Source organism: Gobio gobio (assembly GCF_949357685.1).
Source record: "Gobio gobio genome assembly, chromosome: 19".
NCBI classification, from domain to species: domain Eukaryota; kingdom Metazoa; phylum Chordata; class Actinopteri; order Cypriniformes; family Gobionidae; genus Gobio; species Gobio gobio.
In genome coordinates this window covers 40,445,483-40,469,423 of record NC_137112.1, presented here as the reverse complement: position 1 = coordinate 40,469,423, position 23,941 = coordinate 40,445,483, and the positions used below count along the sequence as shown (strand labels likewise).

Here is a 23,941-nt window from a genome sequence, read left to right as displayed (position 1 = left end):
AAATTTGATCAAGCACTCACAAATAAGTTCCAGTCTTATGAAGTCTCTGACACCCAGATTCTCCAAGAAGACTCCTGAGAGAGCACTAGTTTTGAAAAAGAGTGAAATATCGACGCTCAGTTCGGCTTGCAGGGTGGGGAAGTGCAGATAGGAGGATTCCTGGTAAAAAGATGCAGAGTTCCAGAAAAATCCTGTTGCAGAGGGACAGGCAAAAAAGCACACAACGTGTTGAAAAGCACTGAATCTGATAAAAAAGGGTCCATCTCTTTTGCATTTTGAAATATGAAAATATATTCAGCAAAGAGCCGTATTACCCCCCACTCCCCTTTTAAATGTTGTAAACAAAACACCCACGGTTGCCATAGCAACGCAGCGGTCCAATTTGTAGCTCAGCCTGTGAGTTTGTCCGGTTTGTGTCTCCGATGGCGATCTCACTAAGGGGTAAATGGTCTTTATAAGACAGCATACCAGTATCATTTGCCCTGCAGGAGGAAAAAGAGAACAAGAGAATGTGCAAGAGGAGAAAGTAATGAACGAAAGAATGGTAGAAAGTCTTTTTAATCTCTCTCTGAGGTAGACAATTGCCCTCCGAGGAGTGTGTATGCTTCACTTGTTGCTTAAAAAAAGGTAATACTTGCCCTATGGCGAGTATTAAGCTTTTTGCTTGTCTCGCTCACTTTAACAGAAAAACTAATGAAGGGTTTTAAAGTGAATTCAATACCACATTTTAATTGACTAAAACTCTTCAATCTGCCTCAGATTTCTTTTGGTCTATGAAAAAAACAACAATCACATTATCTTACAAATAGAAAAAACTGCTGAAGTCCATTTGGCTACTTTTACTTTTTATAAGAAAACATGGAATTAATTATTCCACTCAATTATATATTTCATCACGACCAGATGAAAACGCTAAATTATCTAAACTGACAGCGTTTGTTGAAGATATTAAATACTGGATGACATGTAATTTTCTGCTATTAAATTCAGATTAAAGGGAGGTATTACTTATTGGTCCAAAAAACTGCCCACAAAACCTCTCACAATACAACTTTAACTTGGAAGGATGTCCTGTCACTTTATCCACTACAGTAAAAGACCTGGGTGTTATATTAGACCGCAACTTGTCTTTGGAAAATCATATTTCATATGTTACAAGAACGGCATTTTTCCACCTTAGAAACATTGCTAAGCTATGTAACATGCTATCTATTTCTGATGCAGAAAAGTTAGTTCATGCATTCATGACCTCGAGACTAGATTACTGTAATGCTTTATTAGCTGGCTGTCCTGCATCCTCAATAAACAAGCTACAGTTAGTCCAAAACGCAGCTGCTAGAGTTCTTACTAGGTCAATAAAATATGATAATATAACACCAATTTTATCATCTCTACACTGGTTACCTAGTAAGTTCCGTATAACAAAGTATTGCTACTGACCTAAAGCCCTAAATGGTTTAGCTCCAGTGTATTTAACGGATCTTCTATCGCCCTACAATCCATCGGGCTGTTTAAGATCACTAAACTCGAGGCTTCTGGTCATTCCTAGGATATCTAAGTCCACTAAAGGAGGGAGGGCATTTTCACATTTAGCTCCTAAACTCTGGAATAGTCTTCCTGATATTGTTCGAGGTTCAGACTCGCTGTCCCAGTTTAAAACTAGATTAAAGACGCATCTCTTTAGCCAAGCATTCACATTATAATTACCTTTTATACTACAGTTAAATCGGATCAAAAGCATTAATATTATGAACAGCAGCTATGCTAATTATTTCCCATCTGCTTTTCTGTTGTTATCTCGGGACACTAGTCCCGAGGTAACTAGTTCATCAGCTCCAGTTTGTATCCAGCCTCTCATGGGGACTTCAGATGCCCCACCAAAGACATGTAAAAGAACCAAAAACGGAACATGATGTCACAAGATGCGACCCTAAAAAGGACAGAATGCTCATACGTAGACAATACACAAGCAACGAGCGCAATGTTTTGGATGTTCTGTGAGTTCTGTCTCATCATACGTCATAAAAGCTGACCAATCAGGTTGCGAACGTATTCCTTTAGGTTCTGTATTTTTAAGTTTGGTGTTAAAAAACGCCAATCTGAACGCTACGCGGACCAGGGCTCCGGACCAAACGAACCAAGCGGACCAAACACACCCTTAAACTTTTGACTAACTGTTTATTTTTTCCCCTGCACTCTCAAAAAAAAAAAAAAAAAAAAGAGTACAAAATTATACCTTTTAAGGTACAAGTGGTCGTCACTAGGGTGGTACCCTTAAGGGTAAGTTTTTGTACCTCTAAGTCAGGGGTAGGCAAGTTCGGTCCTAGAGAGCTGATGTCCTGCAGAGTTTTAGCTCCAACCCTACTAAGCCACCACAGTATACAACTCATGGCTCCCAGCATGCATTGCAGCATTAAGTATGTCACCATTGTTGTGATTCATATGCTGATTCTTGATATCTGTGTGTGTCTAAACCCCCCCCCCCCCTCCCTCCTCAGAATGTATTTAAAAATCAAAATTCAGAATGTCTGATCTGTGGCAAGACACTATTGTTGGTGAATATTCTTGATTTACATTTTTAGTAAGTGATGATTTTAGTCAAATATTTTTCTTCATGACTATTTTCGTTTCTGGCTCCTTTTGAATTGAACAGATTATTTGTTTTGTTAACACTGTAACAAAAACCACAAACTCACATAAAAAACCAAGAGTCAAACTGCCCAACTATATGAACTGATCACCATAATGGTGACCAAACATTTTCAATAAAACATCATCATCTAAACATTTAATTATCTGTTAATTCTCAATAAGAGCTTCTATAGACGTCTTTCAGGGTTGGAGCCAAACTATGCAGGATAGTGACTCACTAGGACCGAACTTGCCTACCCCTGCTCTAAGTAGAGGAAAATAATGGTATAATTGTACCCTAAGGACCAATTGTGTACCTTTAAAGGTACAGCTATACGTTTTGTTCCCCAACGAACAAAATTGTACCTCCACTGTACCTTTTTTTCTGAGAGTGTGCAAGTTAAAGGTTTGTCATATTGCATAAATTATGCTTGTGAGAGGGGAACATTCGTAGGGAGCTCCTTTATGAAAACAAACTGTGTTTATGATTACTACTATATCGTGATTTTCAAGTTGAAATTGCGTATAATGTATAACAGTGGTTTAGGCATTGAATTGGTATATTATGAGTTTTGATGTTTGGGCTAGGTTCATTGGGCTAGTTTTGAGTTATTTTTGATTGGCCATTGGGCTATTTTTTGCTACGCAGAACTGGCATGTCTGATTCACTGTGAAAAAATAAATTTTTACCAGGTGTCTTGGTCTGCATCACAGTTGCAGAAGTAATTCATGTCCCTGCAGTTGCCATCCAAGCTACAAGAACACTGCTGGACCCCAGGCAGAAATCCTCCCCAATATGTTCGTTTCACTCCGTCTCTATCCAGCCACCATGACAGAGGCATTCCATCTGAAAATGGACAAAATGCCCCAAGGAAAATTTTATTTTTATTTTTCTGCCAGTAAATAATTATGCAAATAATGTAAGCACTGTTTGGAGCCTAATGTTATTTAGTCATGCATGATGACATCTGGTCTCCTGCTCATGCTGGTCAGCAACAGGCTCTGAGGCTCCTGTCAGTCAAGTAGCCGTTATAGTAGCGCTACAATGTGCGTGACCAGACATCTGCTATCACAGCGGTGCAGAGATCTGGCCAAGAGCTTAGCCAATGACAAATGGCAATCTGATATGCAAGATGTCTAGCGCTGGAGGTTCACATTTGAGCAATTTTTGATCAAAGGTTGATCTTTGCTCAAAGGCTTTATTGGATCTCATTCCGATAAATCTAAATTAATCCAAAGAGTGAGCCAAGTGTTTGAGGATAAGTTAACTCCAACCCAGTAAAAAGCCTAAGCATATCAACCCCACAAAGTCAAAAGTATTAAAGCAGTGTGCAGGAAAAAAAAACATATGGAATAATTTAGCGTACCAGCTTATAATCTTTTTTAAGGCTCTATGCATTCCTTTGCAATTCAAATGCTCTCATCACGTCCCACAGCCATCCCTGTGCATGACAAGAATTACAGTCTAACCACTTTTTAAGTGAACATCATCATTCACTGCACATCGTCGTCATGTCACACTTGAGCCCCTTTAATATCGGTGGTAATAACCTGCTGTTGTGAATCATTTAGCTGTGAGGTATGCTTTTGTTCCTTTGGAGCATATTAGCCAAATTTAGACGATTAGAATTCCTGAGGTAACATAAATCACACACTTCATAAAAAGACAACATTTCAGCAGTACAGCACACAAAACTGTAAGATAAACTCAGTGCGCAAGAGTAAGAAAGCAGAACCAACCCCAGGTGTTAAAAAGCCGAGACTTCCTGCAGCGATATATCACTTCCTGTTGGCAGTGTTCCGAAGAAGTCACAAGCGAGCGGAGATGGTATGGTGAGATGGTGTAGTTGAAGATGAGAACGAAAGGGCTGCGTGGAGTGGATCCTCGAATGTCAATGGGCCTCGTGTGATCGTGCCCCACCACAGTCCAAACTTTATCTTCTGTGCAAGAAACACACACACACAAAGAAACAGCACACTTGAAAAACTAGTACAGACTGAATTCCCCATTGACTCTGATCGTATACCGACCCTCTCAAGCCTGCACTCAATCGACCGTATGTGCTTGCGAATGAAAATGAGAGATTAACGGAGTGATGGAGTCGTATGCAAATACCTGATGAATATTAAGCAGAGAACAACAGAAGGTCACTCATTCAGGAGGGTGTGAAATGATGAGAGTGTGGTAGTCTACACTAGCACCTTTCCCTATGCACGTTGAAATTGCTGCGTGTGATGTCCAAAGGTGCCGGTTTGTGGTGTCTTGCGGAATTAGCATGGCTAATAGCTCCTGTAATTGAGGTCAATTTCAAACGATTTTCTTGCCAGCGCTTGTTGGCGTCGCTTGAGAGAAAAGGTCTATTTGTATTGGCTCTCCAGATCTTTTAATGCATTCAGCGTGACAAAGCTAACTTTTCAGTCAGAATAAAGCTGAATGAAAGCTAACTTTGTAAAGTTAAGCCAGCTTAGCTGTGCCAACGTGCAGCAGGTGGTCACAGCATATGACAGCTTCCCGGTGCGTACTTTTCTCAGCTCGGCTTGCAGCTCCAATAACCTTAGAGCCAAAACCCACTGCCTATGAAACTAAGAAAAATGAAGCTATCAGTCTCAGCTAGTATGCGCTGCCAGTCTCTGCAGGCAGAAATGCTTCTTGATTTTTTTTTCTTTCTTTACCTGCACTACTCCCTGCTGCTGACATAATGGGGCTTGAATTTCCCTGCGTGATGATATAATGTATAACAGCCTTATCTCAGAGACAAATCAGCCCAGCTTCTGATGCAGCAGAGAGTAATGTCAGAGGCCAAAAACCAAGGTCGGTGAAATTGGTGATGAAACCCGACAGGAGACGTGAGAAAACACATTGTTCCTGGTGGCAGAGGATACATCTACTTGCCCCCACATGTCTAGGAGAGGTGGTAAACCAGTTTTTTTTTCATTTCGCTATATCTTGTTATATCAGAACTGGTTATGAAGAACTCATCTCTTAGATGTAATTTTTTTTTTCAGAAAAAGACTAAAAATCCTACAGTAATAACCTGTTAATAGGTTACCTTACATATACATGAGTTTCACAAGTTCACACTTACATATAATTTATGGAGAGTAAATTTAAATGCGTATTTGGCATGCTGTCCGGGGGGAGGGCTTCGAGCTAAGCATTTTTCCCCGTGTATGTACTTTTAGTGGTTAGAACTAAAAGTGTGGAGAAGGGGTGGTGGAGGGATGCTGATAGACTCTCAACGAACGGAGGTAAAACTGCTGCATATATATACCTCTTATTGTTGATTAGCTGAGTGCTCTCCACTTGTGTCAATTATCTGAACGTGCTCCTCCCGAACCTTGTTAATAAAACATCATTTAGTCAAGTCAAGGGAGATTTATTGTAATTCTGATACTGTATATGTGGAGATATACATTGACCACAGGACCATTGGTGCTACACTATATTGCAAAAAGTATTGGGACACCCCTCCAAATCATTGAATTCAGGTGTTCCAATCACTTCCATGGCTACAGGTGTATACAATCAAGCTCCTAGGCATGCAGACGCTTCTACAAAAAATTCTACATTTGCAAAAAAATGGGTTGCTCTCAGGAGCTCAGTAAATTCAAGCGTGGTACTGTGATTGCAATAAAGTCCATTTGTGAAATTTCCTCACTACTAAATATTCCATGGACAACTGTTAGTGGTATTTTAACAAAGTGGAAGCAATTGGGAAGAACAGCAACTCAGCCACAAAGTGGTAGGACGTGTAAAATCACAGAGCAGGGTCAGGGCATGCTGAGGCACACAGTGCGCAGAAGTGGCCAACTTTCTGCAGAGTCAACAGCTACAGACCTCCAAACTTTGTGTGGCCTTCAGACTAGCTCAAGAACAGTGTGTAGAGAGCTTCATGGAATGGGTTTTCATGGCCGAGCAGCTGCATCCAAGCCTTACATCACCAAGTGCAATGCAAAGCGTCAGATGCAGTGGGGTAAAGCACGCCGCCACTGGACAGAGCAGTAGAGACGTGTTCTCTGGAGTGACGAATCACGCTTCTCTGTCTGGTAATCCGATGGATGAGTCTGGGTTTGGCGGTTGCCAGGAGAACGGTACTTGCCTGACTGCATTGTGCAAAGTATAAAGTTTGGTGGTGTGGGGTTGGTTTTCAGGGGTTGGGCTTGGCCCCATTAGTTCCAGTGAAAGGATCTCTCAATGCTTCAGCATACCAAGTGTTTGTGGGAGCAGTTTGGGGATGGTCCCGTCCAGTTCCCACATGACTGCGCACCAGTGCACAAAGCGAAAGCATAAAGACATGGATGAGCAAGTTTGGTGTGGAGGAACTTGACTGGCCTGCACAGAGTCTCAACCCGATAGAACACCTTTGGGATGAATTAGAGCGGAGACTGCAAGCCAGGCCTTCTCGTCCAAAATCAGTGCCTGACCTCACAAATGCAATGGTCAAAAATTCCCATAAACACACCTTGTGGAAAGCCTTCCCAGAAGAGTTGAAGCTGGGAAGTTGAAGTAAGTAAAAACAATGAATTACCATATTATTTATGGTGAAAATTGGTAAAAGGACATTCCAGAAGTCCCTGTGTGACATCACAATGCTTATATTTTATATAATAGTTTTGATTCCTCCCATTTTTGTTTTATGTTACATTTTACTATTGAAGTGTCATGTGTTACCCTGATGGTGTTTTTGTGTATGACCCTGTGCACCGTATATATGAGCATTGGCCATGTTTTATGGAATTTATTTATTGCATTTCGGTTACACTTTATTCCGATAGTCCACTTTTAAACATTCTACTAACTATAAGTAACTTTGCAACTACATGTCAACTAACTGTCATTAGAGTATTAGTTGACTGTCAGTAGACTGGTAGGTTATGGTTAGGTGTTAGGGTTCGGGTTAGTAGAATAAGTTGAATTGTAGTTGCCAAGTTACTTATAGTCAGTAGAATGTCTGTTGGGGGACCAACAAAATAAAATTTTAGTAAATATTAAGCAGACAGTCTACAAATACTCTAATGACAGTTAGTTGACATGTAGTTGCAAAGTTACTTATAGTTAGTATAATGTCTAAAGTGGACTATCAAAATAAAGTGTTACCGTTCGGTATATTGACATTATATCATTTGTTAAAATATATGGTTATACGTTGTAAAATGTACATGCACCAGTATGCCATCGTATAATATTTTTAAGGTGTAATGTAACTACAAAAATAGCACATATAGAGACAGATGTACTAAACAGGGCAAATAAGCGCGAGACTGCTTTCCAATAAAAGTGCAAATTTCTGTGGGTGATACTAACAAAGTGAAAATTAAAAAACAAATGCAGCCATGTCAAGTGCTAAATGGGTTAAGACGTGCCGGTTTTAAATAATGCTGCAAATACACGTTGCATGATTTATTCAAATACTTTCCTTCAATAAATGTAATGCCTGAAAGGGAAACTTCTACAAATGCATATGCAATAAGGTCAAATGCAAAAATAACTGTGTTGCGTCCAAGTCTTTTCATTGCTATTTTTTTCATTGCGTGTCTTTAGTGAATCCTGACAGTAGTTTTAACTCCAAAAAAGGGTTTGCACTGATACAAGCTGTTAGTAAATCTGGCCCGTAGGGTCAAATTCTGCACTCTGTATTCCAATGCAAAAACCAGAATTTCTCACAGTAGCAGAAGTATTTTCTCAAATGATGATGAAAAGATGGAAAGGTTATCATCAGTCATATATCACTGGACATAAACAACGCTATCAATAGGCACAAATTATTCATAATGATTTCTCCCACAGTCTAAGGAAAACACAAAAACATCTAAACCAGCTACATCACACCATCTAGATGTCTTGGTAACACTCATCAACTGCTCCGTTGGATCCAGTCTAGCTGAATCAGGGATGTTTGTGTGGTGCCTGAGCAAAAACTCTGCCTCACCGGAGGCTCCCTGGGAGGAAGGTTGGCCAACCCTATTCCAACCTGCTGAACTAGACAGCCGCATGAGATGCTGAACCCACTTAATGAGATGTGTGATTTCTCCAGGCAGTCTTCCACACATGCTGAGGTCACACCTGTCCATGCACTGAATCAGGTTTGTAAATGAGAAGTGCTGAGCTTTGAGCTTCATCATTGAATAATGTTAAACATGATGAACATCAGTGTATGATTCGTCTAGAAATGTGCAAAGCTGAGGATGCATAATTGGGTCAGTCACCTGCCATGGCGCAGTTAACTTGAGTGTGCTCCAGAGGTCCGCTCCCATCAAGGTCGATTGTAAACACACTCGACTGGCTTCCTGTTTTCCTGAAGGCCTCACAGGATCGCTCATATATTGCTGAAAATGATGAATCATAGAAATGATGGAAATAAATCTGCTGCTGCTGTGTTTATGTTGTGTTTGATTACAGAATGCTTGCATTTTGGCACATCAGCATGCTTGGCACAGGGATACTGAGCCTGTGGGAGGTAAAAAAAACACTAAAGTGAGATCAAGAACATTGTTTTTTGCCTTAAAGTTTAAGGTGTAATCATGAGAAAAAACATGTGTCAACTTTTGCTAATCAGCAGCATCAATCACACTGAGCACTCCTAGCCAAAAACAGCCGATACCTGTTAAATGGATAGTTCACACAAAAATGAAAATGTGATGTTTATCTGCTTACCCCCAGGGCATCCAAGATATCGGTGACTTTGTTTCTTCAGTAGAACACAAATGCAGATTTTTAACTCCAACCGTTGCAGTCTGTCAGTCGTATAATGCATGTGAATGGTAACAAAATCTATGAGAGTAAAAAAAAACATGCACAGACAAATCCAAATTAAACCCTGAGGATCGAGGCGACACGTTGATGTCTTAAGACACGAAACGATCAGTTTGTGCGAGAAACCGAACAGTATTTATATAATTTTTTCAACAGCATTCAGCATTCAGCAAGCAATCACTTCCAGTAAGTGAGGTCAATGTACACGATCTTTACGCTTGCGCAAAGGCTGTTGGACATAGCGGTGTATTAGAGGTCAAAAATTATATAAATACTGTTCGGTTTCTCGCACAAACTGATCGTTTTGTGTCTTAAGACATCAATGTGTCGTCACGAGCCGCAGGGTTTAATATGTCTGTGCATTAAAATTTGTCTGTGCATGTTTTTTGTACTCTCATTGATTTTGCTACCATTCACATGCATTATATGACTAACAGACTGCAACGGTTGGAGTTAAACATCTTAATTTGTGTTCTGCTGAAGAAACAAAGCCACCTATTTCTTGGATGCCCTGGGGGTAAGCAGATAAACATCACATTTTAATTTTCTGGGTGAACTATCCCTTTAAATCAGTCACAAATAAAAACAGTGTGTCACATGCATTTAATTTATATTAAATTAACTTCCTTAACAATGACATTGTAAACAGTTAATTTAGCAAACAGAGGTAATTACTGTTTACTTGGGACCTGTTCGTCATGACAGAGAAGTCCTCTGTGCGGCAGAGTGAGATAATTTGTTGCACGTGTTGTTTTGGTGACGGTGAATTGCACAGCAGGACTAGTAAAAAGGAAATATTACATTTCTCTGTCTTTTAATGCAATAAGTCTAACAGATGGCATTGTCGTGCCTCTCCCTGCTTCAGAGAACATGAACAGTCATGAACGCATGATGAAACGGTGCATGTGGCGGCAGATTAGAACATATTGATCCAACAAATTTGATTACAGCAAGAAAGCGTAAAAATATATCTGGCGAAAATGATTACAGTTTACTCAAAACACTATCAGACACAGATGCCAAAATTAAATGGATAAATTGGTGTGTGCATATTTTCAAATCATTGTTACACTTGCAGCTGTCAAGTGATGCATTATGCATAATGTTAATGACTGAAAGATAAAAGGTAAGCAGCATTGGCTTATTCCAATAAGCATAATGTAAAAAAAAAAAAACGCATTACATGAACAATAAAAATTTAACTATGGGAAAAGTCAGACCTCACCAACTTAACTGAAATTTAATACTAATTTAAGTTATTTTAGGGTGCGTTTACACTTGTAGTTCACTTGGTTAGTTTAGTCTGGACCCCCCCCCCCAACCCCCACCAAAAAAAAAAAAAAAAAAAAAAACGAAACCTAAAGATACCCAACCTAAAGGCATTAGGATATGTTCACAACCTGATTGATGTATATTTCGTGACGCAATTTACAGAACAACCAAAACAATGTGGCTAAATGCTCTCGTTGTATGTGCGTAGCCTACATGTGATGGTATTTTGACTAGCTGAGAACTCGTGAAGAGCTTATAAAATGTGTAAAGGAGTCAAAACAGCGGCAGGAATCCCTTTTTAGGGTTGCATCTTGTTACATCATGCCCGGTTTTTGGTTCATGTGTTCAAGTCTTTGGTCCGTTTTGCATTCATAGTTCATTCGAATCGCACCAAAGTTCATTTGGAAGTGGGCCGAGACCCATCTATTCAGCAGTCTTGACACCCCGCTTGTTTTGTGCGCACCAGGGTTCGGATGGTAGCGTTCACACTTATTCAAATGAACCGCACTAACAGAGCAATCACACCGGGGTCCCTTTTAAGCGAACCAGACATGCCAAGTGTGAACACACCTTTAGGCTACTTTCTTCCACACAATGTTGGCACCTGTAGATGACAATTACCTACCACTCTAAAACTTTTAAACAATTTAATGTTTGTTTATAGTTCATTTGTTTTTATAAAGAATCTTAAAAAAAATAACAATAATTGAATATTCATAATTCTGACAATGCATCTGTGATATCTGAAATAAACCTAAGTACATGCATTATTCAGTAATATGCTGCAAAACAGTGAAATTAAACTCACATCTGAGTAACCAAACTGGCATTGGCTGTTTTGGGGCTTTGCATAACTCACAGTTGTGGCAGGTGGCTCCTGTGTATCCTGTTCCAGAACAGTCACAGTAAAACTGGTCCCATGACTGGATGCATTGACCACCGTGTTCACACAGATTGGGCAAACACCTGTTGGGATAATTTTTTTATTTTTAGTAATGGTAATAATATCCATTATTATTTCTTATACCTAACATTTTGTATTATTACTGTATGTAATATTATTACAAACAATATTAGTATTCTATATTATTCTATGCTACAGGTTATGCATTAGACCACACTGAATCTACTTCTAAAAAATGCTGTATAGAATTGTAATGGCCCATTCCATAAACTGTTAATTATATTCCATTAAAGGGTTAGTTCACCCAAAAATGAAAATTCTGTCATTAATTACTCACCCTCATGTCGTTGGACACCCGTAAGACCTCCGTTCATATTCGGAACACAAATGAAGATATTTTAGTTGAAAGCTGATGGCTGAGAAAGGCTTCAGACAGGCCTCCATTTGCATTCAGTACATTGACACTTCCAAGATCCATGAAAGGCACTTAAAACGTCGTTACAAAGTCCATCTCACAACAGTGGCTCTACAATAATTTTACGATGCGACGGCAATAGTTTTTGTGCGCAAAAAAAAATCAAAATAACACCTTTATCCAACTTGTTCTCGACTTCCGTGTATGCCTCCACGACGCATGCGCGAGAATATGACGCAGATCCGGCGTTCGGACATATGACCCAGAAGCGATTTGCTTACGAGCAGAGGAATACGAGCGTATCTAAGCTGTTGAATTCTACATTGATCGTGCGTTAGGTCTCGGGGTAGTTCTCAAAATGGGGCTTAAGTGTGTATTTCATGGATTCCCGATTGCCGGCGCTACGTCATATTCTCGCGCATGCGTCGTGGAGGCACACACGGAAGTAGAGAACAAGTTGGATAAAGGTGTTATTTTAATTTTTTTTGGCGCACAAAAACTATTGTCGTTGCATCGTAAAATTATTGTAGAGCCACTGTGGTGAGATGGACTTTGTAACGACGTTTTAAGTGCCTTTCATGGATCCTGGGATTGTAAATGTACTGAATGCCAATGGAGGCCGTCTGAAGCCTTTCTCAGCCATCAGCTTTCAATTAAAATATCTTCATTTGTGTTCCGAATATGAACGGAGGTCTGACGGGTGTCCAACAACATGAGGGTGAGTAATTAATGACAGAATTTTCATTTTTGGGTGAACTAACCCTTTAACACAGATTTTCCTCCAAAATTAGCATAGAAAAGGCAAAGAAATTCTGTATATCTGTTCCATCTGGGCCTGGTTATGGGCCAAATTATATAGCTGATCACTACATTTTGTAAGTCATGCATAGTGATTCACATAAGAGTAGTAAGAAAACTGTGTGAGCAAGAAATCAATGGGGAAAACTGACCTGTCCTGTATATTGCAAACATCAAAGCTAAGCTGGCTAGAGTTGCTCAGGCTTTCCTGCTGAATCTGAAGGAAGTTGACTGGATGGTTGTTGATGAAAAGGAGACGAAAGCAACCCTGAAATCCTCTGCTGGGGTTCTCACAGATGAAATTGCTCTGGAATAAAGGGCAGCCTAAAATAATGGAAAATTCCAACTTACTGTCTTTTAAATCAAAAACAACATCCACAACTAATACCAAGTTGCACAAAGACAAATCTCTGCTAAGCAGCTTATAAAATCTCAGCAAGACTGCATTGTCCCAGAAGTAAGCAAAATGGGAGATTTAGAGGTCTTAGTTAAGACATTGGAAGTTTGAGTCGGAGATTTCAATAACAGCTTTAAAGAAAACGCATTTATCCTCTACAGTAATTGAATGCGGTTAGAGCTGCATGAATGAACTAAAAAGAAAAAAAAACCTCCAAGTAAAAAGACGGAGGTTTGGGAATAACTGTGTGAAATGAATAGACCCTAAGAACGCTCTCAGCTTGCCAAACCTGTATTTCATTCTGGAACATGAGGAACATTTGGTTGATGGAGGTTAGAGTTAATAAGGCAGGAGAAAATTATTCTTTGCATTCAGGAAAATGTTTTGGGTAATAACTGCTTTTTGCCCGCAGCCATCAGGCTAGTTCAGAAATGAGATAACAGATCAAAATAAGTTATTATTCCTGAATTTGAATATAGCCAGTAACTCTTTCCAAGAATGAGGATAAACCAGCTATTTCCATTTCTAATGCTGTACCTCCAAAGTAGATGGTAGTTCTTTGCACGTTCTGGCTGAGGCCAATGATTTCCATGGTGACAGGCTTCTGGTTGTTGACAATTAAAGACACTTTTTGACCCTTGACCTCGACGGCTATGGAATGCCACTGTCCATCACTCAAATTATGACCTGAAACACAAACAGTTAACAAGGGAGTCTGCCCACCCTCAGAATGAAAGCTGTGATGAATGAATCACACAATCATCTGCATAAACACTTTAAGGGATAGTTCACCCAAAAAGGAAATTTCTGTCATTAATTACTCACCCTCATGTTCCAAACCCTTATCTTCGGAACACAAACAAAGATATTTTTGATGAAATCCAAGAGCTTTCTGACCCCCCCATAGACTGCAACGTTATTACCACTTTCAAGGCTTAGAAAGGTAGTAAAGACATTGTTAAAATAGTCCATGTGACTACAGTGGTTCAATCTTATTATGATATTCAACAATTTCTTCTCTTCCATATCGGTTTCCTACGCTATTCACGTTGAAAACAGTGCAGCGCTTCTGGGTTGTACTTTAGAACGCTAATCAGTACTTTAGAACGCCCTCAGTATTGGCCGGCTCCCGCTTACGTAAAGCGCTTTGGAGACTGACCATGAAGAATAGAAATTGTTGAATAAAGTCGTTATTTTTGGACTAAGGTCTTATGGGTTTGGAACGACATGAGGACGAGTAATTAATGACAGAATTTTCATTTTTGGGTGAACTAACCCTTTAATCAGTATACGATATCTAAAAATGTATTAACAAATTAAATGCTTTTTCTCCTACATATCTTACCACTGAAAACCTGAGCAGAGTTTAGTGGCCCTCCAGAGAAGGAGAGGAGCAGCCTGGCCTGGCTGAGCTGCAGAAGCAGGTTAATGGGGTCAGGATCATGAGAGAGCGAGACTGAGAAAAGCAGCCCTTCCTGATTCCATGTGCGGAACTGAAGGCGTATAGAGAGACCCTCTGTAAAATAATCTGCAGGGAGAGCCAGGAAGCTTCCTGTGGAACTGAGGAACGTCACAGCCACCGAGGAAGACTCAGAGCAGGAGAATGTCACATTTCCCTTAGTAAGGAAGAGAGATAGAAGAAGAAAATATGAAAGAAATTTAAAGAAAAATGAATATGTGGAGAGCAGAATTAAAAAGGAAAGGACAATGAAAACCAAGATGGAAACGAGGAGTATTAAATCATACTGATGTTGGGCGTGGGCACATGGTACATAGTAAGTGAATAATTGAAGCAATAGCAATGTGTCCTGGCAGAAGGGTTAAAAACATCACTTTTCTTCAATCTTAGCAAACAGTTTAACACACTATAGTTCAGCATCTCTCAGACCTGGGTTTATGGACCCCCCATAATGTAACTTATCAAAACATATGAATTAGAGGTCAATCAATATTGTATTATGAAAAGCAAGTACGAAAGAAAGATTGTGCCAACAGTCTCTCTACATGTAGAACATTAAAAATAGTGGTGTTAGTCTTTTCTTACTGCCCAAATAGTTTATCCGACGAAAGATTAAAGATTATTCGAAAAGTTAACTATATCTTCAAGTCACTGATAATATAAATCGCTTTTGTAGGAACTTTTGTAAGATGCCTTCAGAGCCAGAGAATATATGCTGCATGAAGATAGAACAGGTAAAGTTTAGTTTAATTACGGTTATAACTTATGCTGTCATCTTGCTTTTATGACATGCATTTGTGTTATGTACTGTATTGCAATAAATGTGAAAAAACGGATGCAACAGATTGAGCAAACTCCCAAATACTCCCAAATGTGCTCTACTAAAATAACGTCTCGGTTACGGATGTAACCCTCGTTCCCTGAGGAGGGAACGGAGACGTAACGTTAGTGACTAACGAATGGGGGTTTCGCTTAGAAGCCTATCATCTTCGAGCTTAGAGAAAACGCCCAATGGCGTGCCAATGCCATGGGGCATGCGGAATTTGCATATGTAACTCCGCCTCAACGCGTGAGAATATAAGGAAGTACGAGGCAATATCGCATTATGTTACCTGCTTGAGGAGCCAAGACTGAACTCCTGCGTTCCAGGTAGCACAGCTGATGTGGCAACGGGACGTTACGTCTCCGTTCCCTCCTCAGGGAACGAGGGTTACATCCGTAACCGAGGCGTTCCCTTTCGTTCAGTTACTACGACGTAACGTTAGTGACTAACGAATGGGGGTCCCAATATAATCCCGCCACTCAGCTGTCTTCCAGTGCCCTGCATAAGTGTGAGTACCCTGTCGTAAGACTAGTACGGACGAAGGACTCCCACTTATCACAGGATTACCAAGATACACTGGGAAGCATATCCCAGTGAGGGAATGCCAGGGATGCCTACCCGTGGGGAGGACTTAAGAGACACATATGACCCGGCTAGGGGCTGGATATGGAGATCTCTAGGGTACCAGCCAAAGGTGGATTTTTAACCCTAGGGTTGGCGGGGGACACGCCAAGGGAAGAAACCCGCTCACTGCGGAGACTTACGGTGAAATACTCGTGTGGGGGTCGCCGGAGGGGAACCATGCACACAGGGCACCTGGCCGGAGACGAGGGTCTGGGCTCGCTAGAGGGCAGACACACAGGTATCGGCGTAAGCAGTGCTGTAGGAGCTCAGGGCTCTCGGGGAGCTCACCTGAGGAATAATCACACGTATCCAGTCCGTGGAGTGGAGTGGCGAGCAAGCGAAGACACCAAAGCCTGGTCCATTACCGGCCCCTCGGGGGGGCGAGTACATAGTCGGACACTGGCTCTACTCGGCGATAGTAGAATCTGGCGAATGTGTTGGGTGTCGCCCAGCCTGCAGCTCTGAGATGTCTGTCAGCGAGGCGCCATGCGCTAGAGCCCAAGAGGAGGCCACACTCCGAGTGGAGTGTGCCCTCACACCAAGGGGACATGGTCGACCTTGCTGCTGGTAAGCCAAAACAATGGTGTCCACTATCCAGTGAGACAACCTTTGCTTTGAGAGAGCACTTCCCTTCCGCTCTCCACCATAACAGACAAAGAGCTGGTCTGAGGTCCTGAAACACTGCGTCATGTCTACGTAGGCGCGGAGGGCGCGTACTGGACAGAGCAATGCCAAGGCTGGGTCTGCCTCCTCCAAAGGCAGGGCTTGCAGGTTCACTACCTGATCTCCGAAGGGAGTGGTAGGAACCTTGGGCACATATCCAGGCCGGGGTCTCAGGATCACGTGAGAGTTAGCCGGCCCGAATTCCAGGCACGCTTCGTCAACCGAAAAAGCCTGCAGGTCTCCGACCCTCTTAAGAGAGGCCAATGCGGTCAGCAGAGCCGTCTTCATCGACAGGAACTTAATATCAACCGACCGCAAAGGCTCAAAGGGAGGCCTCTGCAGAGCACTTAGAACTACTGCGAGATCCCAAGAGGGTACGAGAGGAGAGCGAGGAGGATTCAGTCTCCTCGCTCCCCTCAGGAACCTGATGATCAGGTCGTGCTGACTTACCTTTTTGTTCTCCAAAAGATCGTGGCGGGCAGATATAGCGGCCACATAAACTTTGAGGGTGGAGGGAGACAGCCCACGCTCCAGCCCCTCTTGGAAAAACTCAAGCACAGACCCGATCGGGCATTTCCAGGGGTCTTCTGGCGGGAAGAGCACCAGGTGACGAAGAGGTTCCACTTCAACGCATAGGCATGCCGAGTGGACTCTGCCCTAGCGGAAGTGATGGTGGCGACCACCGTAGGTGGCAGGCCACTCAAACCTGCCGCGTCCCGTCTAGGAGCCATTCGTGGAGGTTCCAGAGGTCGGGACGCGGGTGCCATAGGGTGCCCCGTCTCTGAGTAAGGAGGTCCGGTCTCAGAGGAATAGGCCAGGGAGGGGCTGTCGCAAGGAGTATGAGTTCGGGGAACCAGGTCCGGCCGTGCCAGTACGGGGCGACCAAAAGGACCTGCTCCTTATCCTCCCTGATCTTGCACAGGAGTTGTGCGAGTAGGCTCACTGGGGGGAACGCATATTTGCGTAGGCCCCGCGGCCAGCTGTGCGCCAGTGCATCCGAGCCGAGCGTGCCCTCGGTCAGGGAATAAAACAGGCTGCAGTGGGAAGAGTCGTGGGAGGCAAACAGATCTACCTGTGCGTCGCCGAACTGTTCCCAAATCAGCTGGACCATCTGGGGATGGAGTCTCCATTCTCCCGGGAGAGGCTGAAACCGCGAGGGCTCGTCAGCTGCGTGGTTCAGAACTCCCGGAATATGGACAGCACGAAGGGACCTCAGGCGCTTCTGACTCCATAGGACGAGATGGCGGGCGAGTTGAGACATACGGCGGGAGCGTAGACCGCCCTGGTGGTTGATGTACGCTACTACGGCCATGTTGTCTGTCTGGACAAGCACGTGTTGACCCTTCAGCAGCGCTCCGAAGCGGTGCAGGGCGAACCGTACTGCCAGCAACTCGAGGCAATTGACATGCAGTAGGCGCTGGGGTCCTGTCCAGGAGCCCGCGGCTGCTTGTCCATTGCACATGGCACCCCAACCCGTGGCAGAGGCATCCGTCGATACGACAACATGCCTGGAAACTCGTTCTAAGGGAACACCTGCCCGTAGAAAGCTGAGGTTCGACCACGGGGTGAGCGTCTGTAGGCAGGACCGGGTCACTTGAACCCGGAACGTGCCAGACTGCCATGCCCATCTCGGGACTCGATCGCGAAGCCAGTGCTGAAGCGGTCTCATATGAAGCAATCCGAGCGGCGTTACCGCGGCTGCAGATGCCATATGCCCCAGGAGCCTCTGAAACAGTTTCAGTGGAACCGCACTCTTGCTCTCGATTTGACGGAGGCAAGTCAGCAGAGACTGCGCGCACTCGCTCGAAAGCTGCGCGCACATGGCGACCGAGTTGATGTCCATACCGAGAAAAGAGATCCTCTGCGCGGGGCAGAGTTGCTCTTCTCCCAGTTGACCCGAAGGCCCAGACGGGCTAGGTGTTGGAGCACCCGATCTCTGTGTCCGCAAACCTGCTCCCGAGAGTGGCCCAGTATGAGCCAGTCGTCGAGATAGTTCAGGATGCGAACCCCGTGCTGCCGAAGGGGCGCAAGGGCTGCCTCGGCAATCTTCGTAAAGACGCGAGGGGACAGAGATAGCCCGAATGGGAGGACCGCGTACTGATATGCCCGCCCCTCAAAAGCAAACCGTAGGAACGGTCTGTGTCGAGGAAGGATGGAGACATGAAAGTAGGCGTCCTTCAGGTCGATCGCTGCAACCAATCGTGAGGACGAACGCATTCGAAAAGGCGTTTCGCAGTCAACATCTTGAACGGAAGCCGGTGAAGGGATCGGTTCAAGATGCGAAGGTCCAGGATTGGCCGTAACCCACCGGTTTTCTTGGGTACAATGAAGTAGGGGCTGTAGAACCCCGACTTTATTTCGGCTGGAGGGACAGGCTCGATCGCACCCTTCGCCAGCAGGGTGACAATCTCCGCACGCATGACGGGGATATGGGCCCCGGTCACGGTATAGCGGACTCCCCTGTAGCGGGGAGGAGCCTACGCAAACTGAATCGCGTAGCCGCGCCTGACGGTCTGCGCGACCCAGCGGGACAGCCCCGGAAGCTGAAGCCAAGGTTCCAGAGACTGCACCAACGGGGTCATACGGACGGCAGACGTACCCAGGGTGGGGCAGCGAGGCAGCGTTACCGGCCCGGACAGGGGAGGCTGTTGGGCGTCCCGGGGTCGGGGCACGGTTAACGGCTGCGTTCCTGACAGAGGAGACCAGGGAAGGACGCACGTTCCACTGGGGTCTGCTCTGCCAGGAGGCTCGCGACAGAGAGGGATGCGAGTGGCGGGACCCGTGGGTGGCGCACACTGTCATCACCGGTCTCTGGGTCCTCAGAGACAGGAACATGAGTTCTTCCCAAGCGCTGCTAGCCCGGGGGCCAGCAGCGGAAGGATTTTCCCCCGGCCCTCCACCGGGGGAAGGAGAGGCCCTGCTGCCATCCCCTGGGAAGAACTGGAACCCATCTCTGAGTTGTCCACCTCCAGCCTGGCGTTTAACCAGTCTGGGGAGCGGACTGGGCGACATCCTCAACCACCTCCACGGCGCAGCCCAGGTGAAGGCTGCTGCTGGGGCCGGGCGGGAAGAGGGAGGGCGCCATCGGCGGCGAGCGGACTGAGGCGACTGAGCCGGCGGCTGGTGCAGCAGCTGGCCGCCGGGGCAGTACGTGTTACAGCCTCAGTCTGCTCTGGGGCGGCTGAGAACCATTGGGCGCAGTTCTCAGCCGCGCCGCCGAAGAGGCCAGCCTGGGATATGGGTGAGTTGAGGAGGCGGGCCCGCTCAACGTCCTCCACATCACCAGGTAAGGCCAGGTGTTCTCCCGGACCACAGCTGTGGACATCGCCCGACCCAGGGAGCGTGTGGCCACCTTCACCGCCCGGGGGCGGGATCAGTTGCGGCACGCAGCTCAATGAAGAGCCCTGGGTCGGCTCCACCCTTGTGCATGTGCAAAGGGGCGGCGGCCTGCCCGTAGCTCTGCAGGACCACGCCACCGAAGTAGACGAGCCCACAGGCTTTGGGAGGGTGCTTAGGACAGCCACACCACGCCACGTCAAAGCCCTCTGTGGACACCGTAGTGCGCAACAGAGAGTTCAACAGTGGGGGGGAGGGGGCCCCAGTGTACCCTAGGCCGCGGCCCCATCAAGGGCAGAGAAGGTGGAGGAGGCCACCAAACGGTCGCGGGAAGCACGGGGACTTCCGGGACCGTGTGATCTCCTCATGCACCCCGGGAGCGAAAGGCATTGGGGGCGGGGCCCAACAGCTGTCGGGTGCCGCCCCCAAAAACCAATCGCGCAACCACGAGCACCCGCGACTGGGCGGAGTTCCACACCAGCGCGAGACTCGCGGCTGCCCGAGATAACATGGCTGTCAACTTTAGGTCGGATCAGTGCTGACACACCCGGAGGCGGAGCACAACCTAATCGTCATCCCCAAAGGACTCCACCCCACCTTGGGATGCGGCGATCGACATCTCACTGCTATCCGGAGCGTGAACTGAACGAACGGGGCGTCAGAGACGGGAAGCGATGTGTAAGAGGGGGGCGTGGCCCGAGGAATGAACGTCGGGGTTCTTAATACCACAGCACCGCCCTCAGGTCACCCTGGCCACCAGCCAAAGTACCATCTCACTCGGGGACGGTAGATTGGGGTGTGGCAGAGGGGACTCTCTCTCCTCACGGAGATCATTGAGTCTCGACCGCGACATCGCGATGGTCACGTTCCCGCAATGGAAACGTGACACATCCGCAAACACTGCCCGAACGTGCTGAAGCCCAAACACGCTCAAGCAGTGAATGCGGCCATAGACAGCAGCGGAAATCGATCGCACCCGGAAGTGCACGGGCGAGCCGTCTTGAAAAAGACGTGCCACGCGCAAGCTCTTTTTGTGCGAGGAAAGCCTCACAGTCGATGCCGAAGCGCCCAGGGAAACACACACCAGCTGTCAAACGGACCACTGCGCAGATCAGCAGGCAGGAAGTATGCGATCACTGGAACGCGCCGTTACACCAACACCGACTGGAAAGCTGCTCGTCTCGAAGAAGCTGACAGAGTCTCAGAAGGCTGTAGGAGTGAAGAGGTAGGTTCTCTTGGCCCCCGAAAGCTGAAACATAATGCGATATTGCCTCGTACTTCCTTATATTCTCACGCGGTGAGGCGGAGTTACGTATGCAAATTCCGCATGCCCCATGGCATTGGCACGCCATTGGGCGTTTTCTCTAAGCTCGAAGATGATAGGCTTCTAAGCGAAACCCCCATTCGTTAGTCACTAACGTTACGTCGTAGTGACTGAACGAAAGGGAACTCTTCCTTTTCTCAACGTGGCCTTTGTTGTGTGTGACGGGGGGCAGGTTTTATGTCAATTTTAGGGTTAGTGATGTCATTAACCTGGTAATAAAGCTCTTTGTAGTCCCTAAGAGCCGTTTGTTGTAGTCCTTAAAAAGCAATTTCATAAAAAAAAAATCTCCCATTGCTTTGAACTTTGAGCATCGTAACTTTGCAGATGTTGTTTATTCTCAAACAGCAACATTACACACTAAGTAAAGTTAAAAAAGAGAAATCATCAACCACCCCTTTAAGTTTAATAATCACATTAGGCCATATAATGATTCCTATTTTCCCCCAAATTTAGGACATCTTAAAATGATAATTAAGATTGGCTATTTTGTGTTGTACCATTTAAGATATTTAATATTTTGTATTACCTTAAAATTTATCAAACCTAATTTAAGACTTGAATGACCCAATGGAGCTTAAAAAGAAACCCCGAAAAAAGCATAAAGTTTGAGAAATTCTGCTGTAAATCAATACCTCTCAACACTTTAATGATGAAACATTTAGGTTTCCTATTTTCCTGAGCATGAAAGCCAATTGTGCATATAAATGCAGTGGTGCTGTTTAATTGAATTTTTGTTTTGAGGACCAATGTGAAGTTAAAGTTCTCAAATCGTTTTGAAATTGAAATCATTTTAATCTACAGCCTGTTAATCAGAATTAATAATGATGATTATAATATCAAGGGAATCCTGTAGCCCCAAATGTTGCAACAGTTGTATAAAAAATAGCTATAGCATTGCATGAACATCACTCAGTCAGTGAACTCTTGGACTTTGGAATGTACTGCAATAAGCTGGTGAGATCTTAAAATGCCTCTGACAAGAGGGAGGGTAAGAAAAAATGAAGATCACTGCTCTTCTTTTCCTGTCCGTGATAAGTGTATTAGACCACCCGGAGAGAGCAAGAGAGAAATGGATAAGAGAAGAGACTTTACAGCCTCTTAATTAGGGAAAGAGAGCTTTTTTATGGTGCGATGCACACAACTCCACACAATTGCAGAAGCACACTTTAGAAGCACACACAGAGCTACTGTAATTTACCATGTGACACTGTTGCAAATTGCATTGGATATAAATGCCTGTTGTGTGAATAAAGTTATTTAAATGACACAATACAAGAAAGAAAAAAACACATCAACAAAGCTATGCTTTTGAAGTCTCACATTGCCTTGTGAATAGCAAAATTTAGACCTTCACCAAGAGTGGGATTTGATGTTCAAACTCACTACCTAAGGTGTCTTTGATTCTCACAATGAAAAGTGTCACTAGCACTTGTAAAAGTTCAAACTTACCACGGTATAGATCTGTGGCTTCCGTCTCTTTGCCATGTCGATGACATTGACACCATTGTAGTTGAGGTTCTCTATGCAGCCATGGAAATTTTCATGGAGAAACGTCCCAGGCTTGCCAGGCAAAGGGATTCCTCCGAAACTGAGCTTGAATAAGGACAGACAAACACATAGAAACACACACACATACACACAAAACAACCACATATCCCAGAGATCAGTAACATGTTTGCATAGCAGAGAATACAATTTTACAGACATTTTATATATTTCCTTTGTATAGGCCTGTTATATACATATTTCAATATAAAAAAATAAGTCGCAACTATTTTGTTTTGTAGAAACAGAGAGCACTGCAGTATTTTCAGAGCACACAGTATAGTTTAGTTGGGCATTGATGGTGGTGTATGTGTACTTTTGTTATTTTGAGTGCTGTACCCTTATAGTAATGGTACAACGTATCAAATAGGCATTCACAATCTCCATGAAAAAATTATATACTTTGATTCCGTTATTGTCAACATTGGAAGCTCTTTAAAAATAACAAAGAAAAGAAAAAATAGAGAGAAAGGGAAAGTGGTAAATATTTTAACTGTTTGTAACAAGGTTAATCTATAATAAATGGTATCAATTTTCATTCAGTATTGAACCCATTAAACATTTAAGCGAGAATGAGTAAAAAATACAAAAAAAAGGGGGGGGTGCACTCATGTTTGAAATAATCACTTATACACACAAAAAGAATAAATGGAAGGATGGAAGATAGGGTGGAGGTTAAAGAAAAGAAAAGGTGAAAAAGGACAGAAAATTGGGAGGCAAAATTTTTTGAAAACACTGAAGCCTGATAGCAGTCCAAGCCAGTCCAACACAGTGATCCAAGCCTTTACTTTTGAACAGTGGTGTATTTTAAAGGGTTTGTGCGAGTTTATTTGGTTTACATCTTATGTGTGCTGAGATTCCTGGAATCATTGTTCTCTCTGGTACTTTGTTTCAGGCTTTCATAAGTTTGCAGTGACAGTGATTGAATAAAATGTTTTGAAACGTGGTTTCAGATAACAAGGGAGTGGGATATCTGTATGCATGTCACAGTAATAG

At 44.1% G+C, this 23,941-nt stretch overlaps 1 protein-coding gene across 1 annotated transcript in view; it reads right to left on the bottom strand.

The window, feature by feature from the left end:
• The window catches only part of cntnap5l (contactin associated protein family member 5 like), a gene marked incomplete at its 5' end in the record, with an annotated part of 108,917 nt that overhangs the window by 13,163 nt on the left and 71,813 nt on the right, over window positions 1–23,941 (bottom strand). The window contains 10 exons of the mRNA XM_079844376.1: window positions 21–191; window positions 355–482; window positions 3,322–3,478; window positions 4,372–4,572; window positions 8,839–8,958; window positions 11,517–11,623; window positions 12,927–13,098; window positions 13,709–13,858; window positions 14,517–14,787; window positions 22,850–22,993. Coding sequence (XP_079700502.1) covers window positions 21–191; window positions 355–482; window positions 3,322–3,478; window positions 4,372–4,572; window positions 8,839–8,958; window positions 11,517–11,623; window positions 12,927–13,098; window positions 13,709–13,858; window positions 14,517–14,787; window positions 22,850–22,993 — 1,621 coding nt within the window. The remainder of the gene's footprint in view (window positions 1–20; window positions 192–354; window positions 483–3,321; window positions 3,479–4,371; window positions 4,573–8,838; window positions 8,959–11,516; window positions 11,624–12,926; window positions 13,099–13,708; window positions 13,859–14,516; window positions 14,788–22,849; window positions 22,994–23,941) is intronic.